Raw genomic sequence first — 24,277 nt, 5'->3', positions numbered from 1 at the left:
TGAGAGAAAGAGGGGGAGAGAAAGAAAGAAAACCAAAGGGGAGAAGAGACGGTGAGAAGGGGGGGGAAGAGAGAGAAAAAAAAAAAAGAACTCCTGGGTCACCTGTATGGAGAAAAAAAAAAAAAAACAAACAAAAAAAACAAACAGAGGAGACAGCAAACAACAAAGAGCAACATAATAATAGAGAAAACAAAGCACCATCACAATAAACTAGCTAGTCATAGATATCAATATTTACTAAATAATAAACGATATTGTGCAGCACGCAAGATAGACAGCGCACAGTGTGCTTTGAGGCAGCAGCCAAGAAAGCTTTAGTCCGCGTCTGTGAATACCCATGTGTGCATACCTGTGTGGATCAGCATGCTTGCATTCCAAAGGTTTCTCCATGTAATGATCTGCTAGGGAGTGTGGGGGGGCCACAGCCCCGTCCTCCAGGGTGTGAAGCGGGTATGGAGGAGATCAAAACTCCAGACATCCAGAGGCCCCCAGAACACAAGAGACCATGGAAGACCAACAGAGGGGCAGCCGCGCCACTGTTCCAGTAAGAGCTGAGGAGAGTCCCAGATGAGGGCTCGCCCAGCAGCCGCGGAGCAGAAGTCAGGGGGAGTTGCAGTGACGCGCCCGTGAGCTCTGCCGGCCCCCATCTGTGCCTGAGTGACCTCCAAAGGCACCCCACCTCCAAAGGGGCCCGAGCGAGCCCCAGGTCCCAGGCCCCGACAAGCAGCCGCCAAGGAGTGAGCCGGTGTGTACCCGGACGCCCACCCCCAGACACAAAGAACCACCAACACACCGACACCTGAGGGAGTCCGCCACCGGCAGGGGAAGTGGTGGTGGGTGGAGATAGGCCTCCAAACCTTGGAGGGCCTGAGGTGTCCCCAGAGAGGTGGCGTCTGATACCCAACCTGACATATAGACACAGACATACAGGCACACACAGACACAAACATCCATTCCCACCCTCATGCTCTCATATGCACTCACTCCACACTCAACCAACGTGGAGACAGACATAAAGAGACGCTGTACACACAATCACACTCCCCAAGCGTACTCTACAAACCGGGTCTAGGTACCCTTGCCCCTGGAGGGGGGAATTGCACCCAGACCCAGGTGGTGTTACCCTTTTCCCTGCGGTGGGGAGAGGCAGACCACCCCGACTCCGCAGCAGCAGGGAGGCCCCACACCCCAGACCGCAGTCGGACGGCCAACTCCTCCTACTAGCCCTCCCGCTCCAGCAGGCCGCAGAGAATGGGGGTGGGAGAAGACTCCAAACCTCCCTCCACCCGCTCATTGTAGTGTTGATGCATATGTGTTCTAAGGTGCAATTAAAACCCAGGAGGGCATGGAGCTACCTGCCAAGGAGCAGCAGGTAAGCGCATAGTCCCTCCTGCTAGCCCTCAATGACTAAGTGTATTTAAAATTGAGAGGTGGGCAACGACGTCAGGGGTGAGGTATACACCCTGATGGTAATTTGGACTCCGTGATTGTGCCCACCCCCAAGATCCTATATGTATGTGTAATGAGAGTGTGAATAATGTGAATGTCTAAGTTGTGGGATAAAATTGAGGCAGAGGCAGCCAGAAGGGGACGGGGGGGGGGGGGGGGGGGGTAGCCTCCTCTGCACCCTGGTGACATACCCCCACTCCAAGGCCCTGCATGTGTGGGTGGTTGTGGAGGAGCGGGAAGAGGGAGGCAGCTGGAGATGGGGAGGGAAGGAAGGGAGGGGCAGGTAACCCCTCCCCGGGGCCAGCTCCCCCGCTGACCCCAGTAGGCACTCCCACCCTTCGCGACCCGCCAGGGAAGGGGGGCCCAGGCCCATCAGACCGGGGCCCAGTGCAGTAGCGCCCTCCGGCTCCACAGAGCCCTGGACAGTCCACCCAACCCCACCACAGAGAAAACTGCACCCACCATCCACACATCTTCCAGACTACATAAGACGGTAAACGCCCAGGCTGAGATCTTCCTCCACCTCTCCTGTATCTCCCCCTCCTGCAGAGAGTTCCTGAAGAGAAGAAAGCTCCTGCAAGATGTGACCATCCCCCCCACCAGTTGAAGAGCCCCCCAGGCGGCTCGACGCACCGGCGGCACCCTGCTCCAGGGCCGGGCCCCCATGCACCCACCCGCCCACAACCCCGGCAACACACCAACCAGGACCCAAGCCCCCGAGGCCCGGCCCGGGCCCCAGCCCAGAGACGGAGCGCCCCCAGAACCTCACGCCCATCCCGGACCCACCCAGGGGCAGCCAGGTTGCCAGGTCAGTAACCCACGTCCGTCAGCACAGACCCTCCCCTAGCCCCGCTGCACGCAGCCGCGAGGAAACAGTCACCTGAGAGCCAACAGAGCCCCTAACCGGACATGACCGCTACCCCGGGTTGAGCCCCCCAAGGAAGATGCCTCCGGGGAACCCCCCGACGCCCTAAGCCTGTCCCTACCCCCTCACCAATCACAACAGTGAAGGCGGGACCAAACTATGACCCCCCACCCCCACTAGGTGATGGAGCTGATAAAAGGGGCCCAGAGCAATTGATCTAATGTGGTGGCAGAGGCTGTGTCAAGACTAATGTAATCTAATAGATAATTTCTATATTGGTTAGAATTAAGATTATTTTTATTTTTCCAGTTCATGAGGACTGTTTTCTTGGCTATGCATAGGGCAGTGAAGATCATATGGGCTATATTCTTTTCTGAAGTGACATTATCTAAGCTGCCCAGTAGACACACTAAGGGGGAAGTTGGAATGTTACATTTCAGACACTTTGATAAGTCTTCACATATCTCGCGCCAAAACTTTTGCACTGGTGGACAGAACCAAAGAGCGTGGATGTAATTGTCTGGTGTATTGCCTTGACAGTGTGAGCAGTTGTTGGAAGATGTAAAGCCCATCTTGAACATCCGATGACCTGTATAGTGCACTCTATGAAGTATTTTGTATTGTATTAATTGCAGACTGGGATTTTTAATTAATTTAAAAGTTTTTAAGCAAATCTGAGACCAGAAGTTTTGGTCTAGGTTGACTGATAAATCTGCTTCCCACTTTGCAGTAGGAAGGGATATTGATTCATCTAATTTAGAAAGTGTTCTGTATATTTTAGATAATAATTTGGGGGATTTAAGAGTAAGAAAATGTGCCGCACTTAGTGGTGTTTGTAATTCAACTTGACTGAGGTTAAATTTCTTTTTTACTATGGATTTAATTTGTTGATATTCTAAAAACCTTGTCTTGTTGATCCCATATTGTTCAACTAGTCTGTCAAATGGAATAAATTCTGTTCCCTCTAATATATGTTCTAAGTATTTAATTCCTTTACAACTCCATTCTGGGAAATTAATCATATTATTGTTTTGTAATATGTCAGGGTTATTCCAGATAGGTGTACGTTTGCATGGGATTAATGAAGACTCCGTTATTTTTAGAAACTCCCACCATGCTGTTAGAGAAAAGCTGATGTTGATACTTTTAAAGCATTCATGTCTTTTGATGTTTGAGCTAATAAATGGTAGGTCTGAAATCTCTAGATCCTTGCATAGTGCCTGTTCAACATCTAGCCAGGGCTCAACTAAGAAGGTATGTTTTAACCATTCTGAGATGAACTGAAGCCTGTTGGCTAAGAAGTATTGGTGAAAATTAGGCAGATCTAATCCTCCTCTATCCTTGGTTCTTTGTAGCGTTTTTAAGCTGATACGCGGGGGTTTATCTTTCCAAAGGAATTTGGAAATATATGAATCCAGAGATCTGAACCAATCTTGTGATGGTTTGTTAGGGATCATCAAAAATAAGTAATTTATTTTTGGCAAGATCATCATTTTTATAGTGGCGACCCTTCCCATGAGTGATATGGGTAAAGATTTCCATCTAGTCAGATCGCCTTCTACTTTCTTTAGAAGTGGGATGTGGTTTAGTTTAGTTAAGTCTGAAAGCTTAGGAGAGACATTAATACCTAAATATTTAATATTTCCGGATTGCAGTGGGGCAGAGGAAGAATTATGGAAGGAGCAGTTAATGGGGAGAACTGTAGATTTTGGCCAGTTAATTGAATAATCTGAAACTCTTGAAAACCAGTTTATTAAAGTAATTACCTCAGAGAGGTTGGTTTGTGTGTTTTGCAGAAAAAGCAACACATCATCCGCATAGAGACTGATTTTATGTTCTATGTTCTTACATTTTATGCCCTTAATTGTTGTAGCCTGTCTAAATGCTGCTGCTAGAGGTTCGATAAAAATTGCAAAAAGTGAAGGGGAGAGTGGGCATCCCTGTCTGGTGCCCCTCAGGAGACAGAAGCTGGAGGATGTCTGGTCATTTGTTCTGATACGAGCCGTTGGGGAATTGTATAATATTCTTATCCAGTTTATGAAAGAGTTTCCAAAACCAAATTTGTGTAAAGTTGCGAATAAAAATTTCCAATTAACTCTGTCAAATGCTTTTTCTGCATCTAGAGATAATATTATGGTTTCGATGTTTTTATCGTATGAGTAGTCTATTAAATTAAGTAATCTACGAGTGTTTGTTGAGGAGTGCCGACCTTTTATGAAACCAGTTTGGTCAGGATGAATTAAGAGGGGGGTCATTTTCTCTAATCTCTTTGAGAGAGCTTTGCAGATTATTTTAAGGTCTACATTTAAAAGAGAAATTGGACGATAGCTTGAGGGAAATAAAGGGTCTTTGCCTGGTTTTAGCAGGAGACTAATGTTGGCAGAATTCATATTTGGTGGTAGTCTGCCCTTTTCCTCGATTTCCTGCCACATGCTGTGGAATACTGGTGCCAAAATTGTCCAGAATTCTTTGTAGAATTCTGCAGGGAAGCCGTCTGGACCTGGAGCCTTATTATTGGGCATACTTATCAGGGCTTCCTGGAGTTCACTTGGCGTCAGTGGCGAATCCAGTTCCATTGCTTGACTGTCTAGTAATTTTGGAAGAGTTACGTTGTCAAGAAACAGATCAATTTCATTTTTAGATGGGTTTATTTGTGGTGAGTATAAAGTTTCATAGAAATCCCTAAAAATGTTGTTTATTCTTCCAGGATCATATATTGTGTTCCCCGATAAATCTTTAGCAGCACATATAGTTGTTTTTTCTTTATTTATTTTTAGCTGGTTAGCTAGAAATCGACCTGATTTGTTACTGTGTTCAAAATTCTGCAAGCGAAGTCTTTGTATAAGGAATTGTGTTTTTTTATTAATAGTTTCATTTAATTCTAGTTTTGTTTTGCATATTTTGTTCAAGGTTTCCTGATCTTGGTGGGACGCGTAGGCTTCTTCTAGTGATTTGATGTTTTTTTCTAATTCCTGAATATTTTTGTTTTCTTCTTTCTTTTTGTGTGATGAGAAAGAAATTATTTTACCTCTCATCACAGCTTTCCCTGCTTCCCATAGAACAGAAGCAGATATTCCGGGAGTGTCATTAAAGTCTAAATATGAAGTCCATTCCTTTTTAAAGTATTTAATAAAGTCTTCATCTTTAAGTAGTGATATATTAAATCTCCAGTTTTTACTTGGCGTAGTATTATTCTTGTGCATTAGTGTTAAAGATACAGGAGCATGATCGCTGACAGCTATAGGATGAATCTCAGTGTCTGAAATGTCACACAGCAGTGAGCTGCTGACCAAAAAATAATAACAAGCGCAAATTCAAACGCGATTTCAATATGTCACATATTGACAGTGGCTCACCGATGCCAATGACATAATTACCCAGCTACATTTCCGAAAGAATGCAAAAGCATTGACATATATTTTTCCTTCCTACAATAGCCGGACGGGCAGGGAAGAGATAGATTTTGGTAGCCCGACTGGAAAAATCGCCAAACGTCAAATGTGTCACCTGTGACACTTGTGAGGTTATCTCAAACACACTCCGTCAGTCGTGATGCTGTTGAACAACAAAATGTTTAAAAATGTGGCGAGTTTACCTGGTGATATCCTCATTCGCGACGCGATTGCGAAAACAGCAAACAATTAACACCACGCCGACGTTGTTCACAGGAGAGCAAGAGTAAACGATCGGGAGACTCTTGTCGTCGTTATCGTTCCCCTCGCACGGTTTATTTCTCCGAATTCAGCGTTTTTGCTTCACAACTACAGCGAGCAGTTTACTTTGTGCACTATGATGGACTCGAGTCAACCAGCGTCACCTCTGGCCAAGTGCCACAGCCGACAGCCAGATCAACCTGTGACACACATCTGCACCACGTTTGAATTCGTGTCATGCACAACACATTTGTACCTTTCAATTGTGTCTGTTTGTGCGTCATGCAAATAAACCTTTGAAAAGAATGAAATGACACTAATATTTCACTAGTGTTGTAACATCACATGTCGTTAGCGTAGTCTGCCTGTGTCTTTTCTCTGTGAACAAACATTTTAGAGTTGGCTGTTATATACAGTCTGTATAAGTTTGGTTAATCTAATAAACATTTGTAAGGAGATGGCAGTTACTGTGAATGTACAGCAGGTGATTAGTAATAAACAGTCAGACAATGACTCTGACAATCTCATTCAGTCTTGCAGATCGAATGCACCTTCTGTGGAAAGTGGTACCACACAGTGTGTGTGGACTTCCCCTGTGCAGAAGGCGACTACAAATGTTGTGGGTGCTAAATAAACAGAAAGAATTGATCCCTGTTGTCTTTGCTTACTGATTGTTTTTAGCGTTGACAATCCACATTGCTGGCATTGCATCTTTCAACATGTTTGTGGGTAGATCTGGATGTACCAGGGGTAAGTGCAGCCACTCAGCCTCTACTTAATGTGATCCTAGAAACAGGTGCAGATGTGTCACAAGTTAATCTAGTAGTAGGCTGTGGTACTTGGCCACAGGTGGCAGCAGTGGACTGACCTCCATTGGAGACTGCTCCAGCTGCTGTGTGATAGTGGATCTGCTACAAATTGAAGATCATAAGCAAGTTTTGGAAATCAACCCTTGTATTATGTTGAAGAACAAACAATTGACATTGATTTTGTTGCGGGTCATTCTGACCCATACTGTGTAAATCCACTCAGGATTATCCAAAAACTGCAATAAAACAATAGCAACTTTATTTTCCATCAGATAAACATGTAGAACACAGACATACAACAGTTAGACTTTCCATAAGTATTTTAGGAACAATTTGGTTTTTCGTTCTTACAAACACATTTCTTTTGAACTTGCCCAACGTTCTCAGTTTTTCAATGCTCAACATTTTCTATTTTGTCTACATGATGGACAGAATGTAACTGTGTGCTTTCTGCAGATGTACTTCTTGCATTTCTTACAAAAAGTGCTTGTTTTCAAACAGGAACCTTCCTAACTAAGATTTAAAACAAAAGATTTCTACGTCTCCTCCAGTCTCACAAACAGATGACAAACCAAGCGACACACCTGAGTCACTGACTTTCTTAAATCCACTCACTCTCACTGGCTGTTTATTACTAATCACTGTAACTGCTGTGAATTCACAGTAACTGCCATCTCCTTACAAATCTTCATTAGATTAACCACACTTATACAGACTGTATATAACTACCAACTCTCCAGCCATGTTGATGGATTGCCTATATTGGCTGGAAATACAGGGAGTGCAGAATTATTATTCAAGTTGTATTTTTGAGGAATAATTTTATTATTGAACAACAACCATGTTCTCAATGAACCCAAAAAACTCATTAATATCAAAGCTGAATGTTTTTGGAAGTAGTTTTTAGTTTGTTTTTAGTTTTAGCTATTTTAGGGGGATATCTGTGTGTGCAGGTGACTATTACTGTGCATAATTATTAGGCAACTTAACAAAAAACAAATATATACCCATTTCAATTATTTATTTTTACCAGTGACACCAATATAACATCTCCACATTCACAAATATACATTTCTGACATTCAAAAACAAAACAAAAACAAATCAGTGACCAATATAGCCACCTTTCTTTGCAAGGACACTCAAAAGCCTGCCATCCATGGATTCTGTCAGTGTTTTGAGCTGTTCACCATCAACATTGCGTGCAGCAGCAACCACAGCCTCCCAGACACTGTTCAGAGAGGTGTACTGTTTTCCCTCCTTGTAAATCTCACATTTGATGATGGACCACAGGTTCTCAATGGGGTTCAGATCAGGTGAACAAGGTGGCCATGTCATTAGTTTTTCTTCTTTTATACCCTTTCTTGCCAGCCACGCTGTGGAGTACTTGGACGCGTGTGATGGAGCATTGTCCTGCATGAAGATCATGTTTTTCTTGAAGGATGCAGACTTCTTCCTGTACCACTGCTTGAAGAAGGTGTCTTCCAGAAACTGGCAGTAGGACTGGGAGTTGAGCTTGACTCCATCCTCAAGCCGAAAAGGCCCCACAAGCTCATCTTTGATGATACCAGCCCAAACCAGTACTCCACCTCCACCTTGCTGGCGTCTGAGTCGGCCTGGAGCTCTCTGCCCTTTACCAATCCAGCCACGGGCCCATCCATCTGGCCCATCAAGACTCACTCTCATGTCATCAGTCCATAAAACCTTAGAAAAACCAGTCTTGAGATATTTCTTGGCCCAGTCTTGACGTTTCAGCTTGTGTGTCTTGTTCAGTGGTGGTCGTCTTTCAGCCTTTCTTACCTTGGCCATGTCTCTGAGTATTGCACACCTTGTGCTTTTGGGCACTCCAGTGATGTTGCAGCTCTGAAATATGGCCAAACTGGTGGCAAGTGGCATCTTGGCAGCTGCACGCTTGACTTTTCTCAGTTCATGGGCAGTTATTTGGCGCCTTGGTTTTTCCACACGCTTCTTGCGACCCTGTTGACTATTTTGAATGAAACGCTTGATTGTTCGATGATCACGCTTCAGAAGCTTTGCAATTTTGAGACTGCAGCATCCCTCTGCAAGATATCTCACTATTTTTGACTTTTCTGAGCCTGTCAAGTCCTTCTTTTGACCCATTTTGCCAAAGGAAAGGACGTTGCCTAATAATTATGCACACCTGATATAGGGTGTTGATGTCATTAGACCACACCCCTTCTCATTACAGAGATGCACATCACCTAATATGCTTAATTGGTAGTAGGCTTTCGAGCCTATACAGCTTGGAGTAAGACAACATGCATGAAGAGGATGATGTGGACAAAATACTCATTTGCCTAATAATTCTGCACTCCCTGTATTCATTTCCAGGGAAAAGACACAGACAGACGATGCTTACAGGATGTGATGTGACAACACTAATGAAATATTGATGTGTCATATTTGTCCAAGGCGTATTTCACTGTTATGGAAAAAGAGAATATTAAAATCATGATGACCAAGTGGTGATTTCTATGACTTTGTGTATATAATTTGGAATTTTTTACCACTGTAGGCCAATAAGGAATATATGATATCATTTCATTCTTTTCAAAGGTTTATTTGCATGACGCACAAACAGACACAAAGGTACAAATGTGTTGTGCATGACACGAATTCAAACGTGGTGCAGATGTGTCACAGGTTGATCTGGCTGTCGGCTGTGGCACTTGGCCAGAGGTGGCGCTGGTTGACTCGACTCCATGTTAGTGCACAAAGTAAACTGCTCGCTTTAGCTGTGAAGCAAAAACGCTGAATTCGGAGAAATAAACCGTGCGAGGGGAACGATAACGACGACAAGAGTCTCCCGATCGTTTACTCTTGCTGTCCTGTGAACAACATCGGCGTGGTGTTACTTGTTTGCTGTTTTCGCGATCGCGTCGCGCATGAGGATATCACCAGGTAAACTCGCCACATTTTTAAACATTTTGTTGTTCAACAGCATCACGACTGACGGAGTGTGTTTGAGATAACCTCACACGTGTCACAGATGACACATTTGGCGTTTTTTGCTGGTTTGTCGGTAGCAGCTCCTGAAACGCAAGACTGCCACACATCTGTCCGACCAACGCCAGTTGATCTAAACGCCAGTAGATCTGGAACACCGTCCAACACGTTAACGAGCTAACTGCTAACACACTAGCTCCCACCCATGTAATTGAGCATTGCTGGCACATCCGACATACTGTTTTACTTTAGTCCATGACGCGCTTACCTTCAGGGTCATACGTCACATGAAAAACAAAATAGTTCCAAACGCCAGATCTGAATCAGGGTGGGGGAGGTTCAATTTCCCGTGTTGAAAGGAGAGCTTAACTTCTGCCTAGCTAGCTTGCCCTGCGCTCAGTGAATCTGCGTTCGACTACTCCGCCTAGGCTGCACTGTCGAGCGCAGATCCCCTGAGCGCTCAACACAGAGAGCATCGTCAGAAGGAAAGTTGATAAAATAAATTAAAAATTTTGTATTGATATATATATATATATATATATATATATATATATATTTATTTATTATATAATATAATATAATATACACAAGTCCCCCCAAAATAGGTCCACTTGCAGGGTTGTTGTTGGTTGTTGCTGTGTGTCTGTTCTGCTCCTGCTGTCGTCTATCACAATGAGTACCACCTCATAAAATATATGGCTCTTGAAGTACAGCCCTAATATCCGACATTAAAGTACAGTAGTTTAGGCCTATTTAACACCATATACAGTTTACCTGAAACAATTTCATTTCATATATGAATGTTATTCATTTTAACGGTCAGAATGTGACAGGGGTTAAATAATAACAACTGTACTGCATTAAAACTCCACAGCAGGTGGGATATCCAGTCTTTTAAGTGATGACCTGATGAAACTTGCTTCCAGGTCCAAACTACATTTATAAAGGCTGCTGTGTTTTTAACATTTTTTAATGCTTTGTATTTTTTTCTATTTTACAGTGGCTTGCAAAAGTATTCGGCCCCCTTGAACTTTCCCACATTTTGTCACATTACAGCCACAAACATGAATCAATTTTATTGGAATTCCACGTGAAAGACCAACACAACGTGGTGTAGACGTGAGACGTGGAAGGAAAATCATACATGATTCCAAACATATTTTACAAATAAATAACTGCAAAGTGGTCCAAACTGCATTTATAAAGGCTGTTGTGTTTTTAACATGGTTTAATGCTTTGTATTTTTTTTCTATTTCATATGAACAAACCCCTCCTGGCATTCTCCTGGCTACTGGGAGTTTCGGCATCCAGGCAATAGTTTTCGACTCACCAACGGTATCTCCCGGGCCATCAGCGTGACAGCGCCATGCCGTCTTTGCAGTTTTAAAGCTCAGGGAAACGCTCTATAGCGGTCATGACCGCTGGCAAAAAGGAAAAGCTACTCTTTATAAAAAGGCAACGCTCATCACATTTTCTGACCCATCATAACAGCCCATTTCACACACGTCTTTAAATCATCCTCTGCCGAGCAGCCTCCGAACCATGAAGAAACTTTCCTGAACTTTACACTGGTGTATAGTGTTACACAGCATGATGTTTCACTGTGAGTCTGAAGTTTTGATCATAGTAAACCTGCATAACTCCTGTTGTTTTTTAATATAGAAAATAGAAGCATAGGTGGTAACTTGTAATTGGCTAAAAATCTCTTAGCCTACTGGTGAGAGGGGTGTTGCTACCTGTTACCGTAATTGTCGGGCTATAAGCCGCTACTTTTTGCACAAGCTTTGAACCCTGCGGCTTTTAGTCAGGTGTGGCTTTTCTATGGATTGTCCATGATTTTTGTCATATCGTAAGACGATTTGTTTTGTTTGTTCCGCTGTTGTACGGCACTACGTTGCCTGGCGGAAGGGCATGTGATCAGACACACAGTATCGGGGTTCAAGAGTGGTATGTTGGTCACATGTCCATCCGCCAGGCAACATAGTGCCGTACAAGAAGCGCGAAAAACAAACTTCAAAGTAGCGCTACGCGTTCAGCGGGAGGCGTGGATGATGTGCGGCGATAAACTTGCGAAAAGCAAGTTATGCCCAACTCCACCGGTGGAATCTGACAGCGTGGAAAAGTGTGAAAACATCCATGATCACCAACGGATTTCGAAGGGCTGGACTGCTGCATGATGGAGAGGAGGACACCGCCACGGCCCTTCAGAGGGTGTTCGACTCTGACACTGACAACGAAGGAAAGAAGCTGAGAGTGGATGACTAAGCCACCCTGAGCCTGTTCGTTTCCGACACTGGAGAAGAGGACTTTGGTGGTTTTAGTGCGCAGGAAGATGATGGTGAATGACTGACTTTTCTTCTTGTTAAAGCCGTGTCACTGCACCTGAGCCTAAAAGGTAGTCTGAATCTATTTTTCTGGTGTGCTGTAGGTTATTGTTATGTACTACATTTGTTACTCATTTATGAAGCGCAGTACATGTTTCGTACTTGTAATTACCGCTACTTTTACATATACCTAAAAAGTTGTGCAAATATGTACCCATAACTTGTTTTTCAAAATATTAATAAAAGGGGTGTGTCTCCAAACAGCCATCTCTTTCCTGACATTTCGCTTTGTGCATATTCTCTTACATATGATAAGTCAACATTGAAACACCTGCGGCTTTTAGTCAGGTGCGGCTAATGTATGTACAAAACAGGATTTTCCCCTGATTTTAGCTTGTGCGGCTAATATTCAGGTGCGCTTTGTAGTCCGGGAAATACGGTAGTTCTTTCAGGCAATGTTGAAATTTCCACATTCTGACGCTTCAAATGCCTCAGGAGCTGTCCGCTCAGTGCAGCAACTGTTAATATAGAGCGTTATTAAATTTATTGCTAATGCAATCATATCGCACATTGACTTCTGAGGAAATTTTAGATTGCACTCGTCATCAAAAAGGTTGCCTACCCCTGCTGTAGAGGAAGGTGAGTAACAATTAACCAACTTGAAAGAAGTGTCGTTAAAGTGAAATCATTTATTACACAAACAAATAAAGGTTCACCAGCAGTCCAGGGCTGGTGGATGTCGTCAAATCAAAGAAAAGAAAGTGAACTCCAGTTCTTCTATTAGAACATGTGTGACATTTTGTGTGTGTCTGGTGAGCATTCAAAATATTGGAAAATATTTGCTCAATAATACTAAGATTTATTCTTATATTGTTTTTTACAGGTAAAAATTGTTTTGCAGAAATGCATAAAAAAACAGAAATAAAGTGACATAAGAGCAAGAAAAAAAGAAAATAAAGCCAGAACTCCAATGATGGATTAAAAATATTTGGTACAATGAAAAACTGATGTCAACACAGAGATTAAATACAGGGCTTCTCCACAGATTAGACTACACAATAATCTGCAAATGTAAAGAACATTTCTTAGAAAGTTATGCTAAGAAATGCTTTGGTTTAAATAAGCCTTTAAAAGTGATTGAAACACTGGAAATTTTGAGCTAGACCGTCACTGAGTAGCTTCTCTGACTTTTCGCTAAACAGGAAATGACCTCTGCCCTTACCTTAAACTTATTAAATTAATTGATTATTTCCCTAAATGTCAAATCAACAGTATGCTAATCCTTTATAAAAACAGGAATATCAAATGCGTTATTTACACTTATGAAGTCTCTTAATGGCATTAGCTTTACAAGAGCTCTGCCTATTGGTGAAACAGAGACACTAGCGTTTCCACAGCTGTGTGTGTGTATACATACATACATACATACATATATATATGTATATATATATATATGTCTTGTGCTGCGACCACAAGACACTGATTTAGTAAAAGGACTAGATGTTTAATCCCTGATAATGCATTGCTTTGAATTGAGAGAATCTTGAAGGATTGCTGTTATGAGGAAAGGCAGCCCAGAAACTCCATCAGCAGCTTTTGGTTTTTTACCCAAGCTAATCTGCCGTTGTTTCTTCCTTGGTAAGGCTGAGACACCCTCATCCAAGGAGACCCTGCCAGGGTTGATCAGGCCCCGGAGTGTTTCACTGGTTTATGTTAAATTGTTATTTCTCTTCTTCTTTCTTCTGTTTAGTTTTCTACAGTTTACTTTCTTCTGTCCACTCACTGCACTTACTTAGTACTTAGTTCCTCCTACGCCGGGCGGCGCATTGGGCAGCTAGTGATCTCCATCGATGTCGGTCAGCAGCAACTGCTTCAGCTTCGTCCCAGGTAATATCGACAGTTCTCAGATCGTCCATGAATGTTCGACGCCATGTGGTCTTTGGTCGGCCTTGCTTTCGCTTGCCAGTGCGTGGACGCCATGTCATGGCAATCTTAGCTGGGCGATGAGGGGGTAGGCGTAAAATATGGCCCGCAAAGCGGAAGCGCCTTTCTGCAACAACATCGGCTAATGGGAGGGTGCCTGCTCTTCGCAGGACCTCCTCATTTGTTATTCGGTCCCGGTAGGAAATTCTCAGGATTCGCCGCAGGCCACGTTGTTGAAGAACGTTCAGGTGTAGAATAATTGCACTTGTTGAGCGCCAGGTTTCACTAGCGTAAAGTGCAGTAGGGAAGACAATAGAGTTCAGTAGTCTGATCTTGACCCTAACATTCAGGGAGGTCGAGTTCCAAATAGGTTGGAGACGTCGCAGGACACCAACTGCCTTCCCTACTCTGGTGTCGACATCCCGATCAGAGACCCCGTCATTCGAGATGATGCTGCCAAGATATGTAAAATTCTCCACCTCTTCAGCTCTTCTTCTTTTCTTCTTCTTCCACTCACTGTTTAACATTTATGGAGCCTCACTTCTTCAAAGGGATAGAAAAGTTGATAGAGAGAAGTAAGACAAATTGGACAAGATAGCAGAGAGGAGAGCCGGAAGGGGGGCGCCTGATCTGGCTTCCCACTCCTCCCCACCGGATTGGGCTGTTCGCTCTACCTCCCCACTGCCTCCCAGAAAAGGAGAGAAGAGCAGAATATTTACTTTTCTCGCGCGGTTAGCTGACTGCCTTAGCTGCTCAAGTGATGTCAGCCCTTTTTAACCATAGCCAGTGACTGGTCCTCTCAGCAGTGTTAGCTAGTTCTCTTATAGCCTGCCTGTTTTTCGCAGGTAAAATTTGTTTTGCATAAATGCATAAAAAGCAGAAATAAATGCCTGTCGTCTGATCCAAATCTCTCTAAGGAGTTTTGCTGTTGTGCTGGCAGCAAAGCCCCTGCACTCATCTTCCACCGGGCGTACATTGATCTTCTGATCTGTCCTCTGCTCAGCTGCCAAGTTTAGCTTTAACACCCCACTCACACAATGTACATTCTAAGATTTCGAACTGCAAATTTCCAGATTGTTTTATTTGATTTCATTTATATAATGTATATAACTCACTCACTTACTGCACATAATGTCCTTTTTCTATATATTCACTCACTGTATATAATGTTCTCTCTGTTTTTGTGCACAGTCCTGGAGCATATCAGGTCACATTTCAATGTGTGTTGTACTTGTATAACTACGCATGTGACAAATAAACAATGTTGAATCTTGAATATATATATATATTTCGTTTTGCTACTCGGGCCCAATAATGTTCTTTGTGGGCTGCATGAACTTTTTAAAAGTCTACTCAGTGAGCATCATCTACTAAAACACTAGTGGAATGCAATAGGCAATGTGTGTGACTATTTGTGAGAGTCTGGTGGGCACTGAAACAACAGAAGAAAAAAAATTGCTCAATAATACCAAAGTTTATTTTTGTATTACCACATTGCACTTCACATAAACACATGATGCACAGAAAGAGATTCACAAATAAGACAAAAAAAAGGACAAATAAAACCTGAACGCCAATGATCAATTAAAAAACAATGAAGTCAACAGCATGAATAAAATACAGGTTTATGCCACAGGTTAGAGTAAAAATTAATCGACAAATGCAAAAAAGAAAGTTTTAAGACAGTCAGGCTGAGAAAGCGCTCTGGTTTGAATAATCCTTTAAAGGTGATGGAAATACTGGAAATACTGATGCAGCAGACAGACTTCACACCTTCTTCATTTTGGCAGTGACTACAGAGGAAAAACAGACAAGCAGCAGCTTCAGTTTTTTTCTGTAAATACTTTGCATTTATTTCTGTGTGTTTCTTTTTAGCACGACTTACGATCTTTGACCCACTGAGCGTCTGGATCAGCACAAAGTTGTTTCCTATCTTTTGTGTTAAAACTGGAAATAAAAGACAGAAAATTATAGAGATTGTATATGTTTGTATGTAGGACAACGTGTGCTGACTTACATTATAGCCTTCACACAGCTTCCGCTTGCAGCCTGCTCACGATATGTTTCCCCCACCACCGCAGCAGTCTTATTGCCTTTGGTGATGTCAACGCAGCACGGTGGTTTCGGTCCAGGATGACGATGACGAGTACCTGGGAGATAAAAGGTTAAAAAGAGATTTTTCTTACTAGGGAGAAGTATAATTAGAAGGAAAATAAAAGTTAGATCTAGTTTTAAAATATGAAGCTCCTTACATCACTAAACAGAAGATGACTTTTAAAATGTGACCTGAAATTATGTTACAGTGCACAGGCATTTTTTGTGCAAATCAATCAACAAGTTTAACAAATCAATGTTCTCAACACTTCGAGGCCCTCGATTACTTTTTGGGCAATTCTGGCATTATGTTAATTAAGTGAAAGGTGAAAAATATTTTCTCGTAGCTGCAAGATATTATCTTATACTCTCTCTGTGTCTCTCTCATTTTCTGCTTTCATGCCTTATGCAATGAGTCACAATGTATGCACCCCTCCAAAAACCCACTGAAATGATGACTTTGCTAAAAACTAAAATGAAGCAGTGAGATGTAGTTACAGAGTGAATTTGTTTGAAGGAAACCACTGCACCAACTGTGCTACACTAATAAGTTGGCAGTTATGATAGTTTAAGTGTCAACATATGCCTGGCATGCAACGCAGCGTGAGACATAACCCCATAAGTGACAGAAAACAAAAGTAGAAAACATAAATAGTACAAACATTGTTAATGGTAAGCAGTATAGCGGGAATGGATATGGTGTGGCTGTCAATCAGTCCAGCAATCGAACACAAAAGTCAGGTGAATGTCGTGCTTATAAAATAAAAATCTCCAAGACTTCTTCTAAATGTAGACATAAAGGACGCCTTTAAAATGCTATCACTGACTAATGAAACTTAGCCCAGAAAACAGCTTCCAGGGTGTCTGGAGCTTTGTGGGTAGAAGTCAAGTAAATGCTGGAAAACACATGTGCAATTATAGACTGAGCAGATACCAGAATATGACTGATGTAAAGGTTTGTGGTCTTTACACAGTGGTCCTGCCCAATAAAACACCAAAATGTCAGAAGTGAACCTTATTCGCAAACAGGCAGCAGCCATTGTTGGAAATATTCATTGCTGTGATCAAATGATCTATTTTATCTCTTTTTTTCCTCATTTTTCTTTATAAAAGTAAGAGCACAGTTACCTTCAGAGGAGTGGCAGCACACACACACCGAGAGCAGGAGGAGAGTGATGGAGAGGATCTTCACAGTCATTTTCACCGGCGGTCTGGCTCACTGATCAAGTTGAAACTATACGCTGACCAATGCTTGGTTATTTATTGGTAAGTGCAGGAACACATGCAGGCACAACTGATGAGGTGTGATTATAGGTCTGTGTATTTGTGTGCAGGGTGTGGCATATCACGCATATCTCAGTATTTCAACCTATAGACACCTCACTGAGAGCTTTCTGACAAACAGCCTCACATACACGAAGTTCACAGATACTCAGATATGGTGTAGAGCCTGATGATTGATATCAACAGTCATGAGTAATGAATCTAAATCACCCATTGACTTTTGTTTGTCAGTGACTCATGATGCCCCTTAACAGTCTTGATACACATGGATGCTTATTTTTTCTTATAAATTCCCACGACTTAAACTTTTTCTTGTAATTTCACATAAATTGTTTAAGGTTTCTTGTTTGCATCAAGCTGTTTTACCACTGGAAACACAAAAGAACTCACTCTTAATGTTTATTTTATTTATGTTAACTTTTGGCAGATGATCAGATAAGTTTCACACTCTGCTCTGCAGGAAATGTGTGGCAGAAATGTGATCATGTCGACTGTCTTTATCTTCCAACACACACGCAAAGATCAACAGTTTCTAACACAGACTAAATACATCACATGAAAAATGGTTTGTGTATGCATTGCTAATTTCCCCCCTCATAGCCGCATTAGCTATCCCATTTCTTTTATTCAGACTTAAATATACATAAAGCATAAACTTTCCGACAGATGGCCTCATATTTGACTCTAAAATACTGTTCCTGTGGTTGCTGTGCTCTATTTGTGCTCACCTGCTGTGTTTAGTTTCAATAGATGTGATGCTGTGCATTATAGCTAAAAACTGTCTTGTCTGGTCTCATTGGTTCAAAGGACATAGTTCCAGAAGTGTTTATTGCAGAAAGTGAAGGTAGAAGGTCTCCCTTGAAAAAGAGGTTTTTAATCTCAATGGGATCTTCCTGGTTAAATACAGGTTAAAATAAAAAAATAAGTCCCCTCACCAAACCTCTGGTGAGGGTGACACAGTGACATTTAATGGGTAAGAATACCAAATCTATTGATTTCTTGGATTGTACAGATATGAGATCGCATGAAAGCACTGGGGTGTTGTATTCTGGCAGATTAAGATATGAGTGTATGAGTTATTTTGTGTGTCTCGTGGGCATGCTCAAACAAGAGCAGGAAAATATTTGTTCAATATTAATTAAGTTTATTTGCAAAGCATGTACAGTTCTGCAACAACTTCAACTTAAGAAATAATTTAAGAAATCCACTGAGCTTTGAGCCATTTCCAGCATTAGGTAGCAATTTAAAAAGACCAATGCAAGAGTCAAATGTAACATAAAGAATATAAGAAAACTCATAAGAAAGCCTTTTGAAATGATGAACAACATAATGAAAAACTATAGGGAGATCCTGGTTTAGCAGAAAGGCAGCATTGCTTCTCCACAGAATCTAATCTCTTTGTTTCACACCTTCGTCTTGCTCACAATCACTGGAGAGGAAAAAGAGTCAAAGAGGAATCTCAGTTTGTCTCTGCAAATACTACATACTCTGCGTGTGTGTGTGTGTGTGTGTGTGTGTGTGTGTGTGTGTCTTTCTGTGTTAGGTCTGCACTTGCAGACCCAACTGGTTCAGAGACTTATGCCCATGAACGAACTAAGACAGAGCTCGATCGGTTTCAACTTCCAAGAGGAGCCGGTCGGATCAGCCTCACCACCTCAGTGATCATATCGAGGTTGGTGACCTCAGCGCAGCACAGATGTTTCTTTCCAGGACCAGCTGGACCTGAGGCGTAAAGGGTTTAAAATTGATTAACCTTTTCTGAGAAAAGTCTGATTACAAGGAAAATCAAAGTTAAATCTAGATTCTAGACTTGATTAATATTCTCACTAAACCCCCTACCAGTTTAAAAGAGGAAACATACATGAAACTCCTTACATCACAAAAAAAGATCGCTTTTGAAACCATTTGACAGTGATCAGCCTTGTTTTGTGCCTCACTCTGTAACCATTTTACACTTTGAAAGAAAAACAAGTCGGTGTTTTCCAAATGTTTCCACCACAGAATCAGGAATATGTCACAAGGAACTTCACGTGTGCAGTAGGCAATGTGTCAAGGCTGAAGTAAAGAGCAAATAAAAGACATTTATGAGCATTAATAGAAACGTCCTCACAACAGACTGATTCAATATTTAGACCCAGTGGATAAATTAGCTCCAAGGTGTGCCCACCACTATATTGAGGTTCAGATTCTCCTAGAATATTCTTGAAGATTAGGAAAGTCCACTAAACTCATCCGAGTGGTTTATAAATTAAAATTGTATTCTTATCCAGTCTAATTCATGCTCCTCAAAGTCTATTGATTTATTGGATTGTGAACATTAGAGTTCAGACGGTTTCAGGGCTGTTGGGCATTCGTAGAGAACAAAATATTTGTTCTCTACGAATGAAATTTAATGTTTAATATTTGTCACAGAGAGCATTGCACAGTGCTTTACATGATACACAATTCTTCCCAAAATAGATCCACTTGCAGGATTGTTGTTGGTTGGTGCTGTGTGTCTGTTCTGCTCCTGCTGTCCTCTATATATCACAATGAGTACCACCTCATAAAATATATGGCTCTTGAAGTTAGAGCTGGGCGATAGAACGATAACGATATGTATCGCGATATAACTTTTACTCGATAGAGAAATTAAACTATCGCGATAGACCTCGCCGCTCTTGTCCTCTTAAAAAAAAAAAAGTCAGCCAATCCAAATTAAGTAGCGCAGAGCCGAACCAATCACAGCCGCAGCGTCACGTCACGTGACTTGTTACGTACAGCACAAGTGCCAAGCCGCACATGTGTATTTGTTTGGGAAGCAGCCAGCGACCGTACCGCCCGGGTAATGGAGGAAATGAGTGTGCCGACTAGAAAAATCAACCGAGCGTGACCGAAGAGAAAACAGATGATGGTTCCAATGCCGGAGAGATTGTCGAACGGAAGAGCCATAGAAGTTCCATAGTGTTAAGGTATTTCGGCTATTTCAAGTCTGACAAAAAACAGAGTAGCGCGCACTGTAAATTGTGCCGAAAGCAAGTCTGGAAATACAATAAACTGGTGCATGCGTCACACTGTGCGCCACGTTATTGTTTCGGTGAAATGAATTTCTACAATACTGTTACTGTTAATTCTACTCTCTGCAGTGTTTAAATGCTTACATATACACACAGTTACTGTCCCTCCACACATACGACTCGGTTCTGCTTCTATGCCCCAGCTTTGTTTACTTTTTCCCACCGAGGCTTCTAGACTTCTGATTGGCCAACATTTCTGCACGGTTAGGAATCTAGCTCCACCTGCTGCTTTGGCATGTTCATAGCAGCGTTTTCCTTCATTTCTGCCTTTATGTGTGGACGGGATTATTTTTTAAAACGAAAACGGAAAATCTCCGTTTTCAAAAATACCCGTGTACGTGTGGACGTAGCCTCAGTCTCTGACTGTAAGCGCTAATTCGTCATTCGGCTTTTGTCAGACTAAAGTAACTGTTAAAACTGTTTGAAAAGCTAAGCTATACAACAAGGAGAGATTGAGAATTTCCTTTTAGTTCTCAGTTTATTTGATATTGACAAAAGTTAGTCAGTTTTGTCTGTTCTTCTGTAAAACAAACTAAGATTTATTTTTAGAATTAATATTTTGTTTCTAAGTGGAATTGACAATTTAGTCTGTTTCGTTTGTTCTATTTTGAAACTTAAACGCTTTAGCGGCTGCCTTTTGTGTAGTTTGCAATATTTGCCTTTATTTATCTGAAAAAGTCTCATGTTCCTTAAGTACATCTACCCTGTTGAACTTATTATGGGAAATAAATATTTAAATAAAAACAAGCTGCTGATTATTTCACATTTTACTTGTGAGCAAAGGCACATTTAAATCTTACAAATATAGTTATTTGGCTTATATCGTGATATATATCGTTATCGCCTGAAATGAAAAAAAAAAACATATCGTGATATAAAAAAATCTCATATCGCCCAGCTCTACTTGAAGTACCGCCCTTATTGCCGACATTGAAGTACAGTAGTTTAGGCCTATTTAACACCATATACAGTTTACTTGAGACAAATTTATTTCATATATGAATGTTATTCATTTTAACTGTCAGAATGTGACAAGTGATATCCAGTCCTTAAGTGATGACCTGATGAAACTTGCTTCCGGGTCCAAACTACTGTACTCTGCATTTATAAAGGCTGTGTTTTTAACATGTTTTAATGCTTTGTATTTTGTTCTATTTCATGTGAACAAGCCCCTCCTAGCATTCTCCTGGCTACTGGGAGTTTCAACAATAGTTTCCGACTCACCAACGGCATCTCCTGGGCCCCCACCGATTCTCTTGGGAGCCTCCGATTCATGGATGCTGGCTGGGATTGCGACACGACGGCACTGCAGAAAAGGCCTGTGGTTTTACCATCAGCATACAGTGCCCTGCCGTCTTTGCAGTTTTAAGGCTCAGGGAAACGCTCTTTATGACATGAGTAGCCCCTGCTGCCCCTATCCGGACTGAGAGACGGGAGCAAAGAGGAGCAAACGACAGCAGATCCAACAGCCTGTGAGTGAAAATTTCCAAAACCAACATTATCCACAGGGGAGGTAGACTTCATTCAGGGAAAGAGAGAAAACCCACTGAAACAGCTGTTTCTGAACTTATTTTTCCATCACAACCCTCAGTTCAGTCAGCAGCCCAGCTGCCCTCTGTTCAGTCAGCCACACCACCACGTTACACCTCCACCACAATCCTCTCCGCTCACCGCGGGTCAGCCCTTAGCTCTGCTCTCTGTAGCTCAGTCTTCAGCCCCGCTACCGATTTACTCAGGAACAAATAAAATACTGGAAAAAGCCAAACAATAACATTTTTAAGTTATCTAAGTAACTTATACATCATGTTTAACCTGAGTAGTGAAAGATGCCGGTGGGTTTGAAAGCAATTTGCCGGGAGTCTGGTGTTCTCACCGGCTCTAGTGAGCCTTGCCCCCGGCTAGCTGTCGAGCTAGTGGGTAACAGACGTCTCCAAAAACGTCGGAGCGCTTTTGAAAATATGTGGTGTCTTGATAAACTGAGCAGATATTTGAGGTTGGCACAGCTACATTCTCACCTGAAAATATGTTAAACGTTTATTTTGTGACCCAGAAAGAATAATAAGAGTAATATTAAAACTAACTAGCTGCCGCCATTGTTGGAAACTGAGCTGGGCTGCGCTATGAATTCTGGGACACAGTTTCTTCTTCTTTGGGGTTTAACGACAGCTGGCATCCTTGTACATGCAGTGCTGCCATCTTCTGTTTCAGTCCGTTATTACACTCTTAAATCCTAGTACTTATTCCTGCGTCTTTTGGGATCTTACAAGGCTACAAACGACGCGTCGACTATTAAATTAGTCGTCGACGATTTTGATAGTCGACGTAATCGTGACTAGTCGACTAATCGTGGCAGCCCTATTGTCAATTACTTCCAGCTGTGTTCCCCACCTGTGTGTAATCTCCCTGTGTTCTCTGAGTGTATTTAAGTTGTGTCTTCTTATGTTGTAGTTGTTGGTCCATCTGTTTATCTCCTGTGAATCTACTCTGCCTTGTCCATGTGTTCTCCCTGCTGTCTACCATCATATGCCTCTGCTCACCCTCCTTCATGTTCGTGTTTAGTAGTTTAGTTTTTCCCAGTTCAGATTATCTTTAGTTCTGTTTGCCGTTTTCAACTTATGTTTTATTTTCAATAAACCTCCTTCACATCTCAGCAAATGTCTGCATTTGGATCCTCCTTTATTTTTCCCCACACAGTTCATCCCGCTCGTCTGTGCTGAAACGTCAATTCGATTTCTAAATAATTTTAAGATTTTTTTTGTGAAAGGAAGCACCTTATTACAAGAAATGAACGAGAATGTAAAACAAATTAACCCGCTTTATAAAACTGGGTCGTTGTTATGACCACAGTTATTAAATGTTACTAATTAACCCGTATGCAGATTCCAGGTTTCTTAAATATATCACTATATTATGTGATGCACAATGTTTCCTTGTTTATCTAAAAACAAATGAATTAAACTGTGTTTATATTGATATTTGGCTTCAATTTTAAAAACCTATGAGTTCAACCCTTTGTGCACTGTGCAACTGAAAGATACGTGAATACTAATTTACTTTTTCAAAAGTGGGCGTTGTATATACTGTAATATTTCTATTAATGACATGTTAGAGAATTTGATTAATGCTGCTGGCATAGAGAGAGGAAAAGAATAAATGCTAAATATTGATGGGTGCCACTAAAATAATAACAGACAATTATCAAAACACATGTGAAATGTACATAAATTTTTTTAGTGAGGTACCTCATGTGGTGTGGCAGCAGGTATACCTTGTACTTCTGTATATTAATAAATATCTCTGTTATTATAGATTGATGCCACAGTGATTGATTTCATGGATGACAAGACCCTGTCTGGTTACATCCCAACATATGGTGATCGGATAGCTGCCAGACGGTTCTGCTTGGAAAACAGTGGTGCAAGTACTAAGGAATCAAGAAAAAATTCATTGCTCGAAAAATTGAAGGAAAAGATGGGAATCAATGAAAATGAGAAGAAACCTGATCATGAGGATGCATTCGTTTCTAAAAGAAAAAGAACATATGCAAAAAACAACAAATGGGCTGAGAAAAAGACTCGAAAAATTGAGTTATGGTGTATCCCTGATGGTAAGCAAGTGAGAAAGCGTAGAGGAGGAGGAACAAGGACCTTTGATATGCCCAAAGACTCCAAAAAAGCTGACATATTACAGTATGCTAAAGATCTTTTCTTTCCTAGTGGAAAAAGCAAATTTGGAAGATGGGAGCTCAGTCATGACATATTAGACTATCAAGAAGAGGCTGTATTTATGGAACTCCAAAGTGTTCAAAATTAAATAAATAAATAGGACATGATGAAATAAATAACTATGTGAAT

General features: G+C 41.7%; 2 protein-coding genes and 1 long non-coding RNA gene across 7 annotated transcripts in view; 1 reads left to right on the top strand and 2 right to left on the bottom strand.

Annotated features, from left to right (window-relative positions):
* The window catches only part of LOC147322368 (uncharacterized), a 125,444-nt gene extending 115,273 nt beyond the window's left edge, over positions 1–10,171 (bottom strand). For 2 of the 5 annotated variants that reach the window (XM_086306800.1, XM_086306799.1), the window contains exon 1: positions 10,011–10,162. Coding sequence is in view for 1 of the 5 variants with exons in the window: in XM_086306805.1 (XP_086162931.1) it covers positions 10,011–10,022 (12 nt within the window). In the remaining 4 variants the exon portion in view is untranslated. Of the gene's footprint in view, positions 1–349; positions 653–10,010 lie in introns of those variants that run through there. The other 3 variants (XM_086306803.1, XM_086306804.1, XM_086306805.1) reach the window with 2 other exon arrangements.
* A 3,275-nt stretch (positions 10,172–13,446) lies between these two features.
* LOC147322366 (uncharacterized) lies at positions 13,447–23,962 on the top strand. The gene is made up of 4 exons (XR_015131072.1): positions 13,447–16,153; positions 17,197–17,349; positions 21,593–21,895; positions 23,733–23,962. It is a non-coding gene; the product is annotated as an uncharacterized LOC147322366 (long non-coding RNA).
* Positions 15,445–17,394, bottom strand: LOC147322367 (eotaxin-like). Its single transcript, XM_086306811.1, has 4 exons — positions 17,212–17,394; positions 16,007–16,139; positions 15,875–15,936; positions 15,445–15,782 (listed from the first exon to the last, which is right to left on the bottom strand). The coding sequence occupies exons 1-4, from the start codon at positions 17,279–17,281 to the stop codon at positions 15,757–15,759; spliced, it is 291 nt and encodes a 96-aa protein (XP_086162937.1). The 5' UTR covers positions 17,282–17,394; the 3' UTR covers positions 15,445–15,756.
* Positions 23,963–24,277: the final 315 nt, after the last annotated feature.

Source organism: Aulonocara sp. 'chitande type north' Nkhata Bay, linkage group LG9 (assembly GCF_057382095.1).
Source record: "Aulonocara sp. 'chitande type north' Nkhata Bay isolate Kocher_YH1m ecotype deep benthic linkage group LG9, A_spYH_male_GT1.1, whole genome shotgun sequence".
In the NCBI taxonomy this organism is placed as follows: Eukaryota; Metazoa; Chordata; class Actinopteri; order Cichliformes; family Cichlidae; genus Aulonocara; species Aulonocara sp. 'chitande type north' Nkhata Bay.
The sequence above is the reverse complement of the archived record's forward strand: the minus strand, read 5'-3'. Positions and strand labels throughout refer to the sequence as shown.

Coding starts and splice junctions, on each gene's coding strand:
- LOC147322367 (XM_086306811.1), bottom strand. CDS start 17,281: ATGACTGTGAAGATCCTCTCCATCACTCTCCTCCTGCTCTCGGTGTGT. Junction 16,140..17,211: donor GTGCTGCCACTCCTCTGAAG/GTAACTGTGCTC, acceptor TTTATCTCCCAG/GTACTCGTCATCGTCATCCT. Junction 15,783..15,874: donor CGCTCAGTGGGTCAAAGATC/GTAAGTCGTGCT, acceptor TTTCCTCTGTAG/TCACTGCCAAAATGAAGAAG.